Source organism: Agelaius phoeniceus, chromosome 19, assembly GCF_051311805.1.
Source record: "Agelaius phoeniceus isolate bAgePho1 chromosome 19, bAgePho1.hap1, whole genome shotgun sequence".
Lineage (NCBI taxonomy): Eukaryota > Metazoa > Chordata > Aves > Passeriformes > Icteridae > Agelaius > Agelaius phoeniceus.
In genome coordinates this window covers 11,217,162-11,235,564 of record NC_135283.1, presented here as the reverse complement: position 1 = coordinate 11,235,564, position 18,403 = coordinate 11,217,162, and the positions used below count along the sequence as shown (strand labels likewise).

General features: G+C 51.0%; 1 protein-coding gene across 2 annotated transcripts in view; it reads right to left on the bottom strand.

Annotated features, from left to right (window-relative positions):
- MAP2K6 (mitogen-activated protein kinase kinase 6) overlaps positions 1–17,784 on the bottom strand; it is an 80,399-nt gene extending 62,615 nt beyond the window's left edge. The window contains exon 1 of one of the 2 annotated variants that reach the window (XM_077188419.1): positions 17,458–17,784. In XM_077188419.1, coding sequence (XP_077044534.1) covers positions 17,458–17,473 — 16 coding nt within the window. In that variant the 5' untranslated portion in view covers positions 17,474–17,784. The remainder of the gene's footprint in view (positions 1–17,457) is intronic. The other variant, XM_077188418.1, reaches the window with a different exon arrangement.
- Between the last annotated feature and the right edge of the window lie 619 nt (positions 17,785–18,403).

The following is an 18,403-nucleotide window of genomic DNA, read 5'->3' as shown; positions in this document are numbered from 1 at the left end:
GAGCCCCTCACAGCTCCTGCAGGGAGCTCTGGGACAATCCCAGGCTGGAGCAGCCATCCAGCAGGTTTTGTGGGACACCAGCAGCCAGGGCCAGTGTGCAGATGAAGGCTGGTGGAGATGATCCTACAGCTGTGGGTGTTTAGGATCCTCTGTGTCCTGGGGAAGTCACTGACACCTCACTGAGCAGTTCCATGGGCTCCCACACTGGCCTGGACATCCCAGCACCATGGACTGCACTTCCCACTGGGCTCTGTCCCATTTCCCCTACCCCATTCCAGTGCTGGCCTGCAAGAAAGGAAAGGGGGGAGAGGAAATGGGGCTCTGAGTGCCCATTTGTACACTCAGGGATCGGCAGAGAGCAGCCACATGATGCTAATGGGGAGGTGACAACAAACAGCTCTGCCAGACAATGGCCCTTCCCAGTTACTGTCCCTCCCCAGTGACTGTCCCTCCCCAGTTACTGTCCCTCCCAGTTACTGTCCCTCCCAGTTACTGTCCCTCCCCACTGACTGTCCCTCCCAGTTACTGTCCCTCCCCACTGACTGTCCCTCCCCACTGACTGTCCCTCCCAGTTGCTGTCCCTCCCCAGTTGCTGTCCCTTCTCAGTGACTGTCCCTCCCCAGTTACTGTCCCTCCCCAGTGAATGTCCCTCCCAGTTGCTGTCCCTTCCCAGTGACTGTCCCTCCCAGTTGCTGTCCCTCCCCAGTGAATGTCCCTCACAGTTGCTGTCCCTCCCCAGCCCAGTCACTTCCAGTCTGTGCAGGGAACAGTGTGGGGCCCCTGGTCCTGTTGCTGCTGAGCTGCTGCCAGCAGTGGTGCTGGCACCTGCAGAGGTGCCAAGGGCAGCCTGAGCCCTGCCCTGCCACCCTGCCCTGGGTGCCCTGGGTTTATTTCTCCTTACCCAGCCAGCAGCTGCAGAGCAGCCCCAAATCCATGGGTGCTGATGGGACACAGGAGTGCTCTGCTCCCCCCAGCTTTCAGCACAGGCCATGGCAGGTGGGAATGTGAAAATCCCTCTTGCAACTGTGCTGAACCCAGCTCCAATGGCCTGGGGGAAAGGGCACAGCTCCCCCCAAACCTCTGTGCACACCACAGGGTGGCATCACCACCCTGCAGGAGCAGCACCTGATCCCAGGGAATTCCACCCAAACCTGGGGCAAGGCTGAGCCCAGCAGCAGCCCTGGGGATCCCACACAGCCTCCTCCCAGCTGCTACAAGTGGGAATGCTCAGCTCTCTCCTGATTCACCCCAGCTGCTCAAGGGGCTCTGTGAGGAGCAGGCACAGCCTCAGACCCCTGGGATGAAGATGAAGATGGGAGGAGATGGTGCTGTAAGGGATGGAGCACCCACAAATTTCAGCCCTGATAACCCCATGCATGGCCATGGGTGACATGGAGAGTCACAAATACCCCCATGGGAAGGGACCCACGAGGATCTCACCAACTGCCAGAGCTGCACAAGCCTTGTCAGTGTGTCCCCTCTGCCTGGTGTGTGCAGTGAGGAATTCAGGCTAAACCACCCCTGCTGCTGTGGGCTCTGAGTCACATCCAGCAGAGCAAGGGACCTCCATGGATGAGCATTTCAGCAGCTGCCAAAGGATGCAGCCCACAAAATGCAGAATTCCATCTTTGTCCCTCTCCAACAGCCTGACAGGCACCAGGACCAAAGCTTCTCACTCCCTCTCACCTTCCTCTGCTTAAATTTGCTTTTCCACCCAGCAACTTAACTTAAAGCCTCCCTTCCACTCCTCCCATCAAACACCCTCAAATCTTAAAAATCACCCACTGCTGCACCACAGGGAAGCTGCAAGGAATCAGGTTCAAGGCTGAGGGAAATGCTAGAGGTATCCTCCTAAAGGACTTGGTTTTCTGCTCCTCGGGGTCACTGGAGCTGCATCCCTGGTGCCTTCCAGCAGTGGGATGGGCACATCCTCCTGCTGCTCTGGGAAATATGTGAGGGTGATGGAGATCCCACAGAGCAACAGAGGCCACTGAGCCTCAGGGCCTCCCCCTTCCCCTGTACCTGGAGAAATCCCAGCGCTGGAGCTCTGGGCAGGCACAATCCCCCAGGCAGCAGCACACCATAAACCACCAATCACACCCCATTTTCCCTCTGCCAAGAGCTCCCCTGCCTCCCCATCCCAGAGCCTGCTTTCTTCCCTGCTCATCTCAAACCAGGAAATCCACAGGAGCTGCAGGCCAGGGAAGCTGTCAGAAAAGAGCCTCCAGCCCTGGCTGGGCTTTTTTCTTTTTACAAGGAACTTTTCATTTTGCTGCCACTTTGTTTTCAGCCCTCGCCTGTCTTCTTGCAGTGGGAGTCTGCTGGGATCAAAACTGGAGAAAAGCTTTTGGAATTCACCCTGGGAACAAAAAGGGCTTTTGTGCAGGAGGATTTGGAGGATGAAGCTGCTTTTGCTGCCCTACCTCTGTGTCTGTTGTTTTCCTGTGCCAAAGAGCACCTGGCAGGAGATGGGCACAGCAGGGGCCGGGCTCTGCCAGGCACAGGGGACACCTCCCACACCTCCAGCAGTGCCAAAGCAGCAGATTTAGGCTCCATTGTCACAGACACGTTTTATGAAATGTAAACAATGGTTATCTGCTGCTGTGGAATGCAACAGGTGCATCTGGGATTGGTCTCATGTGGTTGTTTCTAATTAATGGCCAATCACAGCCCAGCTGGCTCGGACTCGCTGGTCAGTCACAAGATTTTATTATCATTCCATTCCTTTCCTTTCAAGCCTTCTGATGAAATCCTTTCTTCTATTCTTTAGTATAGTTTTAATACATCATTTCCTTTTAATAGAATATATATCATAAAAGAATAAATCAGCCTTCTGACACATGGAGTCACAATTCTCATCTCTTCCCTCGGCCTGGGACTCCTGTGAACAGCACCACAGGTAAGTGCTGAGCCTAAAGGGGTCAGGAGGTTTAAACCTGGGAAAAGCAGAGAAGCAGGGCTTGGATATCACAAGGGTGTGATTGGGTCAGGAAGGGCTCACCTGGGGAGCCCCTCTGGGCTGTCACTGTCCCCAGAGGAGCAGGCACAGAGATTTATGCTGCATTGTCACAGACACATTTTATCAAAAATCCTTTCCTTAGGGTTTTTCCTCCTGAGAAGCTGAGAGGCCTCAGAAATGAAATGGAACCAATGGTTATCTGCTGCTGTGGAATGCAACAGGTGCATCTGGGATTGGTCTCATGTGGTTGTTTCTAATTAATGGCCAATCACAGTCCAGCTGTCTCAGACTCTCTGGTCAGTCACAAGATTTTATTATCATTCCTTTCCTTTCCTTTCAAGCCTTATGATGAAATCCTTTCTTCTATTCTTTTAGTATACTTTTAGTATATAATTCTCTTTAATATAATATATATATCATAAAAGAATAAATCAGCCTTCTGACACATGGAGTCAAGATTCTCATCTCTTCCCTCATCCTGGGTCCCCTGTGAACAGCACCACATTCCATGCAGCCCCATTCCCCCCAGGGATGCTTCTGCTCACTGAGCACCTTCCCTGGTTTTTATTCCTTTTTTTTTTATTCCCTATGGGATCCCTGTCCTGGTGCCACCACGCTCCCAGCAGGCTGGAATTAAATCCCACCAGGGTAATGTGAGGTGCAGTTTTATTTCTGTTCCCAGGGCATCCAGGCAGCCACAGGAGCTTTGTTTTACCAAGCACAGACTGGGTTTGTTCAGCATATTGTAAATTTGGGCATTTCAATTACTCTGCCAGCAGATATCTCCTGCTGATGCTCTGCATGTAAAATTTGGGTGTTAAAATTTTCTGCTCATGAGTAAAGATACCTTGGGATAAAATGGGAGAAAAGTGCCCATTGATTTGGTCATTCTGTGATTTATTAAATAGCAATAACTTTGAGAGCCAAATGGGAATACTCATGGAAACAGAGGGATGTGCCACAAGCTATTTCTTTATGGAGCATCTTCACCTTCTGCAGAAGGCCCTGATGAGCAGGAGGGCTGTGTTAATCCATGTGCAGGCCAGGAATGAGGTGGCAACTTTGCCCAGAGTTTTCCTTCACGAGAGGAACACCACAAGACCAGCAGCTCTGGCATGGTGGGAAAGGATCTGCCTCCTTGCATTCTGTCCTTGGGATTCATTCAGCCAAATACTGTGATTAAATTTCAACATGTGAAGGTCAAAGCTTTGATTATCCTGCCTTTGTGCCACACCATCACACAGCTCTCTTGCTATTCTTTAAGGATGCAAGAGCTTACTTGCATAAAGAATCATATTTAATAACTGAGATATAAAAATAAGCAAGTAAGCAATTTTAACCTTTTTTTAAGCAAATTTATAGCTCTGACCAGCACAGAGGGGAGGAACCAACTCCAGCTCCCTCTGCTGGCAATGCCTCCAGCAAACCTGGAGGTCCCACTTTAAACCACCCAGGAGCATCATTGCTGTGGGAGCCAGGGGAACTGCAGGAAACCAAAGCTCTGACCCTTCTATGGGACCTGTTTTAAAACCACCCAGGAGCACCATGGCTGTGGGAGCCAGGGGAACTGCAGAAATCCCAGAAAACCAAAGCTGTGACCCCTCTGTGGGCACTTTGAAACACACAGGAACACCATGGCTGGGGAAGCCATGGGAAATGAAGGAAACCAAAGCTCTGACCCTTCTATGGGACCTGTTTTAAAACCACCCAGGAGCACCATTGCTGGGGGACACCACAGGAAATGCAGGAGACCAAAGCTGTGACCCCTCTGTGGGGCACTTAAAAACATCCAGGAACACCATTGCCGGGGGAAACCAGGGGAAATGCAGAAAACCCAGAAAACCAAAGCTGTGACCCCTCTGTGGGGCATTTAAAACACACAGGAGCACCATTGCTGGGGAAGCCAGGGGAACTGCAGAAAAAACAAATCTGTGACCCCTCTGTGGGGCACTTTAAAAACACCATTGCCAGAGGGAAGCCAGGGGAACTGCAGGAAACCAAAGCTGTGACCCCTCTATGGGGTATTTTAAAACCACCCAGGAGCACCATTGCTGGGGGACACCATGGGAAATGCAGGAAACCAAAGCTGTGACCCCTCTGTGGGCACTTTAAAACACCCAGGAACACCACTGCTGGGGGAAACCACGGGAAATGCAGGAAACCAAAGCTGTGACCCCTCTGTGGGGCATTTAAAACACACAGGAGCACCATTGCTGGGGGAAACCACAGGAAATGCAGGAAACCAAAGCTGTGACCCCTCAGTGTCGCACCCTGCAGCTCTGGGCACTGGCCCAGCTCCTGGCAAGGATCTCCCTCCTGTTTGTGGCACTGCCAGCAGCCACCAGGGCTGCTCAGGAGCCCAGGGGCACAGAGAGCCAAGGAGTGGAGCTGCTCCAGCAGCAGCAGCAGCAGCAGCTCTGGGTGCTGCTGGCACAGGAGGGAGCTCCAGGAGCTCCAGGCTGAGCAGGGCAAGGTGGATGCAGCTTCCAGGGAAGCTTTTTCAAGTTCAAACCTGTTGAAGCCAGAGGTCAGAGAGCACGACCTGCCAGCCACCTCCTTCACTGGTTTTCCACCCTGCAGCTTGGCTTGGCCCAATCCTGCCTTCCACTCCTCCCAGCACACCCTCTCAAACGCCCTCAAATCCTAAAAACAACCTGAGCTGCAAGGGACCCAGCAGGAACCCTTCAGGATTATCCAGTCCAGCCCCTGGCCCTGCACAGACACCCCAAAACCCCACCCTGTCCCTCAGAGCTCTGGTAGCCTCGAGCTGTGCCCATTCCCTGGGGGAAGAACCTGTTCCAAAAATCCATCCCAATGCCCTGACTCAGCCCCAGCACTGCCTGTCCCTGTCCCTGTCCCACAGAGCAGGGCTGGAGCTGCACCCAGGGCTGGAGCTGCAAGTGCTGAGATCTCTCCTCATCCTCCTCCAGGCTGAGGAAGGCACATTTGCTTGTGTGGCACATAAAGAACACAAGGCATTTATCAAGAACAAAAGCCTTTCCCCAGGTTTTACCATGCAGTTTTATCTCAATTTGGAAAACACACTGAAGAAATCCATGACAGCACAGCACTGTGACAGACTTGTGACAGCAACTCTTGTCCTCCCAATAAAGTGACACAAGTGGGCAGGGTTTTTTTTTTTTCTCTCTGCATATGTCCACATGGATCAAAGCCCACCAGGTCACATCTCTGAAGCAGAAGCTGGAAATACAAACCTCCCTTCAGGAGCCTTTCTGCCAAAGCCTGCACAGAACTCCTCCCCATGTGGGGTCTGGGGCTGTAGTTTCACTTACACACTCCCAAAAAGGAGACTGCTTCCCATGAGCAGATAAAGCAGAATTGGGGGAAAAGGAAAGCAGAAACAGGGAGAAAAAAGGAACCAAGAGAAGCAGGATGAAATAAATCATCAACACAAATCCATAATGTCCATCCCACTTAGCAACCAGGACAAAATACATCCCAACCTTGTAAATTCTTTTATGGGTGAGCTCAACCCCGACCAAGCACGCTCAGTCCCACTGAGTCCTGCAGAAGGATTCAGATGTTCTGAGTTTACCACGTGCACTTTCAGGATGAAGACATGAAAAAAAATCCTATTTAGCCTCTCCATTAAGAGAAAAGAAAAAAATTATTCAGCCCCTCCAGTTCCAAACAGGGCCCTGCTATGCATCAGCCCTGAGTGAACCTCAGGATTGCTCCTTCTCTTCTGCTGTGGCAATGCCATTTTAAAAAACCCTTTTTAAAAACCTTTTTTAAAGCAAACTGCTGGAAAAGCAGCCCCCCTTGGCAAGAGATGCTCGCACAGGATGGACCCTAAATGAGATTATCCGAGGTAAAGAGAGGCTGGAAGTGCTGGCATTGTTCTGGCTCTGTGCAGGAAGAGCCAGAGGAGAAATTCTCTCCTACTGCAGGAAGCTGTTCCAGCCCCTTATCAGACAGAAAGCTCCTGATTTTTTGCGGGGGAAGCACCAAATGTTTTTGAGGGGAAGGAAAAAAAAAGAAAGGGAAAAAAAAAGGCATGGCTGGCTCTAAAGGAAAAAAAAAGAAAAAATAAAAAAGAAAAGGCATGGCTGGCTCTAAAGGAAAAAAAAAAGGAATGGCTGGCTCCTTGTAAGTCTCTTCTGAATTTACTTGATTTTAAATGGCTGTGTAGAAGACATATTTATTTTCTAGAATTTTAGATCCTGCTGAAAAATTAAAACTCCACTTCCAAGATACATTTTTTGTCACAGTGTTCTCCTGCATTTCAAGCTAAACTTGCCTTGGCCAGAGGCTTATTTGTCTCTCCTAAAGTGAACTTCACATTGTATCCTGGATAGCATTTTACATCAACCTTCTACACATATAGACAAAAACAAAAACATGCACTAAGTGACCTCAAAGCCTCCCAAAATCCTTTCACCAACCCATTTGTTCACTGCACAAAGGTACCTTAAGCTATTCCTGTCTCAATAAATGGCCTGGGGACACGAATGGAGCTGAGGAAGCCTGAGGTGCTGCCCAGCTCAGGTGGCTCTGAGCAAGGGGACATGGCCAGGGCACATTCCCCTGCTGTCCCCCCACAGGGACAGAGCTGCAAGCCCTGGGCTCCTTCCCTCTGCCCAACCATGTGAATTCAGCCTGGTCTCGCTTCACAGAATCACAGAATGAACCAGGCTGGAAAAGACCTTTGAGCTCATCAAGCCCAACCCATGACCCAACACCTCCTCATCAACTAAGCCATGGCCCTGAGTGACATGTGACATGACAGTGGCCCCACCACTCCCTGGGCAGGTGATCCCAGTGCCCAATCACCCTCTCAGTGAAGGGTTTTCTTCATTTCTTGCTCCAGAAATCAACTTGTTTCTCATCATCTCTGAATGCAGCATCTGTGTCACCCTCCCCAGCTGCCAGGGGCTATTCTGGGCTCTCCCTCCAGTCGGGGGCTGCTTTGGGATGTGGGATGTCCTTCCCTGCAATGCACAATCTGCTCTTTTGCTTCATTTATAAAACTGATTGCTTGGCAGGGATCCAAAGATTTCTGTAGATGTGTTCCAGAGTTTTATTAGCAATGAGCAAATTGCTGGTGTCCTTGGGAAAGGTAAGGAAGTCAGAGCCTCTGTTATTTGACTTTACTTTTTTCCAGAGGGTCTCTCCCAAAGGACAATTCCATGTCACAGAACAGAGCTCACTTGCTGCACAAGGACCTGTAGATATGATGGCTGTCTTGGCATATTCCATAGATTCTAAAAAACTTACTTAGATTTTAACTCTATTCACTATTTTATGCCTTATTTCAGCCTTGTCTCAGCCTGGTTTCTCCTGGTAGGTTGTTAAGGGATTGGGGTTTCCATCTCTTAGGAGTTAAAAAGCAGAAAAACACTTTGGAACAGGTCAAAACCCAACAGTATTAGAGCATTGCCTTTCTTCTCCTTTAATAGGCTACTCTGACAGCCCTCTGCTTGTTAAATGAGAGAAAAATCTGTGGGCAAGCAGTGAAGGTCAATCTTGTGGTTTTTGAAAGCATTTAATTAACACAGTTAAGTACCAAGGTCTGCTTGGGAGGGAACTTCTGCATTAACCAGCAGCATCCTTCTCTTCAGAGAAGCAAACCTGCAAGAGGGGACTGAGTGCAGGATTCATCCTCATCTCCCCATCCCAACCTCAGTGCTGCTCAGATTCTGCTGCAGCAGCTTCCCTGTGCTGCTGCTGCTGCCAAAGCTGTGAGGAAATCATGGTCAGAGCTGTGTCTGCACCTCTGGCCAGACCCTGACCTGCTTCTGCAGGGTTTGGGGTGACCCCCTGAAACCTCAGGGCTGTGCCTGGGAGTTCTGCTCCAGGCCTTTTGGTCAAGTGCTTAAACAAATCTACTTTTGGGGTTTTGGCATTTCAATGACAGCATGTGAAGTCCCTGTCTCCTCCTTGAGCTGCTCTCAGCTCCTACAGGTGCTCCTCTCCTTGGGATAAAACTAAACATCCCCTATTTATGCTTTAACCCTGGGCAGTCACATGCACAAACCCCACAGTCCCAGGCTGACAGCTCCCTTCGAAAAGGTCACAGCATCAGCTGCTTGAGAGGAGAAATCAATCCCAGCCCTCACAAAGCCAGACTGGCTTTTATTTCTTCATACTTTTTGCAGCACTAGAGACCCTAATTGCAGGTAATTAAAGCAGTCCTAGGAAAAAGGGGTTGAAATCCAAGCTGGGAAGCGTGGCTCTGACTCCAGCGCTGGAGAGGTGCCCTGCAAGGAGCAGGAGCCGTGCCCAGGGCTGTGCCTGGGGCTGCACAAACCAACCCTGAGGGCAGAGCTGCTGCCAAAAGGACCTTCTGAGCCTGTGTGCCCTGATTTTGGCAGGGATTGTGGCAGGGATTGTGGCTGGGACTGTTCCCCTCCTACCTGCAGGGACTCGAGGCAGTGACTGCAGCGGGCTCTGCTGCACACCAAAGGTGTGAGAGCACACAGAACAGAGCAAATCCAGGGAAAAATCACCCAATCATGGAATGGGAAGAGGCCTTAAAACTCATCTCACACCTCCCACTGTCCCAGGTTGCTCCAAGCCCTGTCCAGCCTGGCTTTGGACACTTCCAGGCAGCCACAGCCTCCCTAGGCACCGTGTGCTTTCTGCTTTTTAACTCCTAAGAGATGGAAACCACAATCCCTTAACAACCTACCAGGAGAAACCAGGCTGAGACAAGGAGTTCTTGGCTGAAATAAGGCATAAAATAGTGAACAGAGTTAAAATCTAAGTTTTTTAGGATCTATGGAATATGCCAAGACAACCATCATATCTACAGGTCCTTGTGCCTCACCACCCTCACAGGAAGTAATTTTCTCTTAATATCTAATCCAAACCTACTTTAAAAGGTCAGGAATCAATGCCTGGTTTGCCTTTATAAAATAGTCTTTCTCTCTTCCCCTTTTGGTTCTTTGGGAAAGGTTTATCTTTGCTGGATTGGGTCTTCCATCACTTTAGAGCTCTCAGAACAACAAAAGACTTTTGAGCCATTTTCTATATCTGACCTTGAACTACTGCAGAAGCAATAAACATTCATAGGAGGAATGATACCACAGAGAGGAGCTGTAATTTTTATAACTTGTTGCTTGAGTGTGGAATAAGCCCTGTAAAAAGGCAGGAGTGAGGCAGTCAGGGATCAGCCCCACTGCAGGAGGAGCACAGGCACAAAAACCACCAGGCCTGGGACTTGCACACAGCAGCCACACCACGCTCTGGGGCCATTTGGCACTGATAAGCATTTCTCATGGAGTGCAATTACATATTTTTGTTTAGAAAAAAAGATTCTCCTTCAAAAGCAGCTCCCAAGTCCGTGCTGATTCAGCCTTCATTAAAGGCCTCTTCTTGCAGACACAGTCAAGTGTTGACTCCTGCACTGATTTTCTATTGCTGCCTTATCTTTGGCATCTCATCTGCAACTTCTGCTGGGGTTTTTCTTTATTTATTTTTTTTTTAATCTGAATGCAGTAAAAGTGGCTTCAGTTCTTCTCACGATTTTTGATCTGCCTGGGTGCAGGCTAAGAAAACCCAGCCTTGATGATAAAATTGCTAAGTAGGCTAACAAAACAGCACCAGCAAGAAACTGGATCAGCTCAGCTCTGTGCAGTTTTCCTGCTAGAGTAGGGGAAAAAAAAAATGCTTTTTCTCTTACAAATCTGAAACCCTACCCCAGCTGCAGAGGTTGTTTGCATTGGGCTTCACAGGACTCGGATTTTGCAGCCCAAAAAGCCACAGGCACTGCTCCAACATCAACTGGGGGATGCAGCCAGAGCAGCTCCTGGCCCTGAGCCTCTCCTGATGCCATCTCTGACCCTGTCCCTCCAAATCCAGGCTCCTGATTGAGCTTGGGATGCAGATCCAGAGGGATTTTTCACAGCTCTGACAGCACCAGAGGATTCCTGGAGCTCCCACAGAGGATGTGCAGCATTGCTCTGCATCATGGCCAAAGGAAAGGAGACTCAGAAATGCTTCAGCACCCCATGTCCTGGTGGGATGAACCCTCTGTGTTTGGAATCCCCATTTTAAAAGGATGGGGAGATTGGAAGGATGGGTTTAATTCTGGCTCTGAGGCAGGAGAAAGCCCTACAAGCACCAGGCTCAGACTTCCCCTCTCCAAACTTGCTTTTCACTGAGCCAAGGCCACTGAGCAGCAGTCAGTTTTCCATTCACACTTGTCAAGTGCAGAATATTGTGGATTTGGAAGACAAAAGCAAAGAAAAAAAAACAAAAAACAAAAAGCAAAATCCAAAAAAACCCCAGTTTTTGCACAATGAGCAGCTATGGAAATGGCACCCAATGGCCTTCACCACTTGGCCACCACAGACCATAGTAATACCTGAGGTGGCACAGCTCCAGCCTCCTGGATCTGCTTCCCTGCTACCACTGCTCCAGCTGATAATGCTAATCCCTTAAACTGCTCCCAGACAGGCCCTAAGGAAGGGAGCTAAGGAACTCCACAGGTAATGAAACAGATTTTTATTCTCTTTAATTATAGCTCTGTCCACGTCCCAAACCAAAAGAACACTCCTGCAATTCCTCTGGCTACTGGAGGCTGACTCAAGATTTCATCTAATGATGCTGCCAACTTGTAAATGCACCCCAAAATGGTCCCCAAAAACGTGAGAGACAGCAGGAAGGGACTCCTGGTGAATAATTCTTGCCCAGAATTGCTTGTGCCACTGCTGCCACCACAGCTGTGACCTGCCCTGTGCCTGCACCCCCTGGGAAGGGCAGAGCTCTGCCCCTGGAGCTGGAGCAGCATCAGGAATGAAAGTTCATGGGGTGAATCCCTTGGGGCAGGGCTGGGAACCAGCACAAGAACCAGGCTAAGGAGCTTTGGGCCTCCAAGAGCATTTGCAGAGGGCTGGAGAAGCATCCCCACTCCTGTGCCAACACAACTCCCACACTTCTTCTTTTTCCTGCCTTTTTCAGGTGTGTTGGTTTTCAATCCTTTTTGGAGAGGCTTCTAGAGGTGCTGTCACAGCTCTTTTCAGCAAGAGAAAAAGCCCAAGTGACAACAAACACAGGCACTGTTTGGGGGGGAAAGGGCAACTTTTTAATCCCTTTGTGTATTTTCAACCAGGGGGCCCAGAATCTCAAACCTGCAGTAACCACGTTCCCTGTGAAGTGTCTCATGTCTCCAAATTACTCCTGTGGTTTTCATGGAGCATCATTTGCCCCACCTGAGCAGCTTGTGGATGTGTCAGGGGAGGGAATTCAGCCCTAAGGAAGCCCCCAGGTTTTGGGGACTTAAACACCACAATAAAAAGGAGCCTGGCAGGAGCACTCAGCTCTCTGCTCCCTTCTTCCTGCAACTTTGCACTTTTTATTGCTAGAACTGCTCCTAGCTGGAGCTTTTAAATATTAAATATGTTCCTGGGTGGCAGCAGGGAGCTGCTGGCCTGAGCAGTGGTGTTGGGACATGTTGGGACCTGCTGGGACATGGGGACAGGACAGACACGTCCTGAGGGCAGAGCAGGGGCTCACCCAGGTGTCTCAGCCCTCACCTGGGCACAGCTTTGGTTCATCTCCAGCCACTTTTCTGCCCCAGCCACATTCTCCTCTTCCCAAGCTGGGTAATTTCTCTAGCCTGGCATTGCATGAGATTTTTAAACCTCTTTATAAATATTTGCCCCGCTCTTAACCCAAAGCAGGCACACAGGCACCTCCAGCACTCAAACTAATTCAACAGGGCACCCTTAAAAAAAAAAACAAAATTAATTAAGAATAAATCATCAGCTCCAGCTGAAATTTGCTGCTAGTCCAGGCTTTGCTAGGCTTGCACCTGGCTGACCGTGGCACAGCTTTGCTGTGCCCTTGCCAAGTGCCTGTGTCATGGCAGAGTGTGAGTGGGGAGAAGCTGAGGTGGTGCTGATGAGGCAAAATTCACATTGCACAACCCACAGGAGCTGCTTGCAGGTTAATCCTACACCAGCAACAACCTGCCACCTACCTAGGGCTGCAAAAAAAAAAACCCAAAAACCCAACAACAAGGAATATTTCAGCTTTACAGCTGCTCCACTGAGACTTCTGGCTGGGGAAAACATGAGTGTTTCACATAAAACTCTGGTATTTGGACTAGGTGCAGGGCCTTTGGTCAAAGTCCATAGGGTGCATGCTCAGCCAGCATCACGTGGGATGTGCTGCTCACAATCTCAGCTTCCCTCTGCAGCTGGAGCACTGAAAACTGTGTTTGAAACAAGAGCCTGAGGTTTAGGTGTGAGATCAACAGGCAGCAATACTTAGTTCAAACATCATTTCAGTGTATTTATGAATCAGTGCTCTCTCCTGGGTACTGCTCCCCCTTCCCTTTTCTTATTGCAATGGAGAAATTTGCATATTTGCAGGTGTTTGCTCCCATGTGGGCTTTGCCAGGGAATAATTCCCCCTGTTGGAAGGATTTTGGGAGACTCCTGAATATATCTGCTGTCACCAGAGTCCAGATTTACAGCCTCAAACTGTGCTTGGCTTGAAATGAATATGGACTTCCTCTTTTTTTTTCACCCCCCCTCCTCTTCCAAAATAATATCCTATTAGTCATGACAGCCAAATGGGCTGGATTTGGGCAAGGATTCAACTTCTGAGCTCCCATCATCACCAAGGCCCTCCTGGCCAGAGCAGCCCCATCTCCAAAGGTGAGGAACAAGCTGCAGGAACCTGCTGTGCTCAGGAAAAGCTGATTTGCTGTGGGTTGCTACATCCCACAAATGATACCAGTCTGCAGCTTGAAAGAGGGAATGAACAGGCAGAGGGTGAAATGCAGGGGTGCCTTTGACTTCAGGTGAGTTTTGTACTTGGGTGGACCCTCAGGGGCAGGTAAGGTGGCTCAGAGCCACGAGAGCACAATGCTGGAGGCATCTGCTCGTTCCTGCTGCAGAAAGGGCCAGAAGAAAAGTGTTATTTCTGAATTCCAGGGGGAGTTTTACCCTTTACAGACTGTGCAGGAAGCTGATCCCCCCCCCTTCCATTTTTTTGCACAGCACAGGTAGGGTCTCCCTGAACCTGAACCAGGTGGGATTCCTTGCAGGGAGTAAGAACAGCTCTGCTGCTCACATGTTCCCCTGCCACGCTGCATCAAAAAAAAAAAATTAATCTCTGGCAAATTCTCAGAACAACTCTGGAAAGGATTCAAAGCAGAGAGAGGGCTCAGCAGCTGGCTGAGGCTCTGGGCTGTACTTTCCACAGAGCTGCTGAGGAACCTCCCGTGCAACACGATGAAAGCCGATCCCAAAACTCAGATTATCCCAAAGAACGACACCTCTGCTGCAAAGCCCAGAGCTGAAACCCCTTCCTGAGCAAAAGCTGGGCCTGAACAGCTGAGCTTGGAAAAGTCATCTGTGCCAGGAATGCAGGCACTGGTGCTGCAGAGAGCGAGGAGGACGGCAAAGGGAGTCAAGAATGATGCCATTCATTGAGATCATGTTTTGTGGGTTGGCTACTTCCATCCTCCCTTTTCCTGGTACTGGGGAGGACGCAGAAGGCCCTGCTGGGGGACACTGGGCACCCCTGCAGGGCCACCAGCACAGCTCCCTGCCTGTCACCGCTCTGCACGCTCAGCCTTGGCCACCCCCAGGCTTTTTGGGGACCCCCTGTGCCCCCCGGCAGTGGCAGAGGGCTCTGGGTACCCCCGGGTTCAATCCTGCATTATCAAACTTCCTTGGCTCTCTGCATCGGAAACTTTTACAATTCCCTGCTCAGCTGGAAAAGATGACTGCAGCAAACCCAAATTAGGAATAAATTATACAACAACTTTACATTTTTCTTTTACAAAGGGAAACTGTGTGGCAAGAGCTGTGCAGGCACCTCATTCCCAACGTCCTCCCTTGCAAGGATTATTGTGGAAGGCTTAGTTTGAATAAATGAATAAATAAATAAATAAATAAGTAAATAAACACAACACGAGCTCCAAACTCACTTTGGGACCTGCTCCTGCCAGGCCACACGCTGCCTCTCACCCCCAAAATCCCAAATATGTGTGAGGGCTGCAGGATGCAGGGAGAGCCAAGCTGTAACATCCAGCCCAAGCACTTCCAAAAGCTGCATCTGTGTCATGGGCATGGATTTTCACAATGAATGGCCACAGCTACTCCTCCTTAAAGCTCTCTCCCTGTTGCATTCCCGCAGCATTTTTGCAATATTAAATTCTCCACCTCCTCCCAGCCTGCCCCCCCGCCCTTGCAAGGGCACAAGGCAGAGGCAGGCTGGAATAAGCAGCGAGTTAAAAAGCAAAGAGCCAGCTCCCTTTGCCACCACCACCATCACGCTGGCAGAAATAAATCACTGCTGTCCCCTTCCCAAATCCCCTCCTGCTGCTCCTCAGGCCTCAACTCCTGCCCTTTTGCAGCTCCTCAATGCTCAGCTTTGCCCTTTTGCAGCTCCCAAACTCTCAACTTCTGCAACTCCAAAATGTTCAATTCCTGCAGCTCTCAAATGCCCGATTCCTGCCCTTTTGCAACTCCTGAATTCTCAACTTCTGCAGCTCCAAAATGCACAATTCCTGCAGCTCTCAAATGCCCAATTCCTGCCCTTTTGCAACTCCTAACCTCTGAAATTCTGCAGCTCCAAAATACTCAACTCCTGCCCTTTTGCAAATCCTGAATTCTCAACTCCTGCAGCTCCAAAACGTCCAAAACGCCCTGTTGCAATTAAATTATTAATTTCTGCGCTTCTGCAGTCCCTAAATGCTTCAGTCCTGCACCTCTTAAATGCTCTAGTCCTGCCTTTCTGCAGCTCCAAAATGCTCAATTCCTGCAGCTCCAAAATGCCCAATTCCTGCCTTTTTGCAACTCCTAAGTTCTCAGCTGCAGTTCCAAAATGCTCAGTTCCTGCAGCTCCAAAATTCATCATTCCTGCCCTTTTGCAACTCTGAAATTTTCAGCTTCTGCAGCTCCAAAAAGTTCAATTCCTGCCCTATTGCAACTCCCAAACTCTCAATTCCTGCAGCTCTCAAATGCCCAATTCCTGCCCTTTTGCAACTTCGAAATTCTCAAATTCTGCAGCTCCAAAATGCATAACCCCTCCCCTTTGCAAATCCTGAATTCTCAACTTCTGCAGCTCCAAAATACTCACCTCCTGCAGCTCCAAAATGCCAAATTTCTGCCCTTTTGCAACTCCAAAATTCTCAACTTCTGCAGCTCCAAAATGCTCAATTCCTGCAGCTCCAAAATGCATAACTCCTCCCCCTTTACAAATCCTGAGTTCTCAACTCCTGCAGCTCCAAAATACTCAACTCCTGCAGCTCCAAAACGTCCAATTCCTGCCCTGTTGCAATTAAATTATTAATTTCTGTGCTTCTGCAGTCCCTAAATGCTTCAGTCCTGCACCTCTTAAATGCTCTAGTCCTGCCTTTCTGCAGCTCCAAAATGCTCAATTCCAGCAGCTCCAAAATGCCCAATTTCCGTCCTTTTGCAACTCCTAAATTCTCAACTTCTGCAGCTCCAAAATGCACAATTCCTGCAGCTCCAAAACTCATCATTCCTGCCCTTTTGCAACTCCTAAATTCTCAACTTCTGCAGCTCCAAAATGCACAATTCCTGCCCTTTTGCAACCCCTAAATTCACAAGTTGTGCCCTTCTGCAGCTCCTAAACAATTCCTGCAGCTCCAAAACGCTCCCGTTCTTGCAGAGTTCCAAACTGCTCCATTCCTGCCTTTCTGAAGCTCCCAAACACCCAATTCCTGCACTTCCAAACGCTCCATTCCTGCCTTTTTTGCACGCTCGGGGCGTGCTGGTGTGACCAAAAGTTACCAAATATTAAAAAAAAAACGGGGGGGGGGGAGAGAAATGGGTGGAAAATGATCTCAGCGCTGGCACGAGAACAATACTTTCCCATGGAAACATAGGTATATATTTAATTCCCGGTAACTCCACTCCAGTTTCACCTTTCATCTCCCTCGCGGACTTGTTTAAAAGTTTGTTTTAACCCCGCGCCCGAGCCCCGGCTGCAGCTGCTGCTGCTGCGACACCCCCCGCTCGTTCCGGGCCGTGCCAAAGGCAGCCGAGGGGCACCGGGGGCTGCGAGCACCGGGGGTGCCAAGGGAGCTGCACCGGGAGCTGCACCGGGGCTGCACCGGGAGCTGCACCGGGAGCGGTGACCCCCGGGCAAGGCGGGCGTGCAAACTCGCGGGCACCCGCACCCGTGCATGCACATGCACATGCACCCGTGCGTGCACACGCACCCGTGAATGCACACGCACGTGCACCCGCACCCGTGCACGCCGGTGCACACGCGCCCGTGCATGCACGTGCACGCGCGCCCGTGCACGCGCGTTTGCACGCGCGGCTGCGTGCCCGGTTGCGCGCGTGCACCCGCAAGTTGCACAAGCGATTGCGCGCGCACCGGCCGCCCCCCCCCCCCCCGCCCCCCCGCTCCCCAAACCCCGCAAGTTGCACGAGCGCGAGTGCACGCCCGCGCAGCCGCGTGCACGAGCGTGCACGTGCATGCACGCGCGGCCGTTGCACGCGCGCACCCACGCGCGGGCTGCACGTGCACGCGCGCTCTCTCACCTCGGGGCTGAGACATTGTCCCCCGGCGGGCTGGGGGCAGGGCGCGCGCACAAAGAGCCGTCCCCCGAGCGCGGCCCCGCCGAGGGGCGAGCCGCCCGGCGCGCTCACACACACACACACACAAAAGATGCGAGCCGCGCGCTCCCCCCCCGGAACGCCGCGCGCGCTCCCGCCTGGGCGGCGCGGGGCTCGGGGCGCGCCGGGCCGCGCCGTGCCGGGCCAGGCCGGGCCGGGCCGGGCCGGGGGGAGCGGGGGGGGTCCCTGCGCGGCTGGCGCGGGGCCGGCGCGGCTGCACCTACATGATGGGCCGGGGCGGCCGCCCCGGCCTCCGGCGCGCACGGGGGGGGGCTGGGGGGAGCGCACTGCGCGCGCGCGGCGCCGCCGCGGGGCCGCATGGGAGCTGTAGTCCTGAGGCCTCACATCCCCCTGCTGAGGCGCCGGCAGGGGGCGCGGAGAGCGCGGCCGGGTTCGCCAGCTTCGAACCGATTAAAATCGCTTCAAACTGCTTGAAACCGCTTCAAGTCGCTTCAAACCGCTTGAAACCGCTTCAAACTGCTTGAAACCCCTTCAAGTCGCTTCAAACCGCTTGAAGCCGCTTAAAATGGCTTCAAGTCGCTTCAAAGTGCTTAAAACCACTTCAAACCGCTTCAAATCATCTCAAACCGCTCTAAAATTGCTTCAAATGGCTTCAAATGGCTTCAAATCACTTCAAACCTCTTCATATCATTTAAAATTGCTTTAGGCCATTTCAAGCCGTTTCAAACTGCTTAGAATCTCTTCAAATCACTTCAAATCGCTTTAGGCCACCTCAAACCATTTCAAACTGCCTAAAGTCTCCTCAAATCCCTTCAAACCGCTTCAGACCTCTTCAGATTGCTTCAAATCACTTCGAATTGCTGCAAATAGCTTCAAATCCCTTCAGACTGTTTCAAACCACTTCAAACCT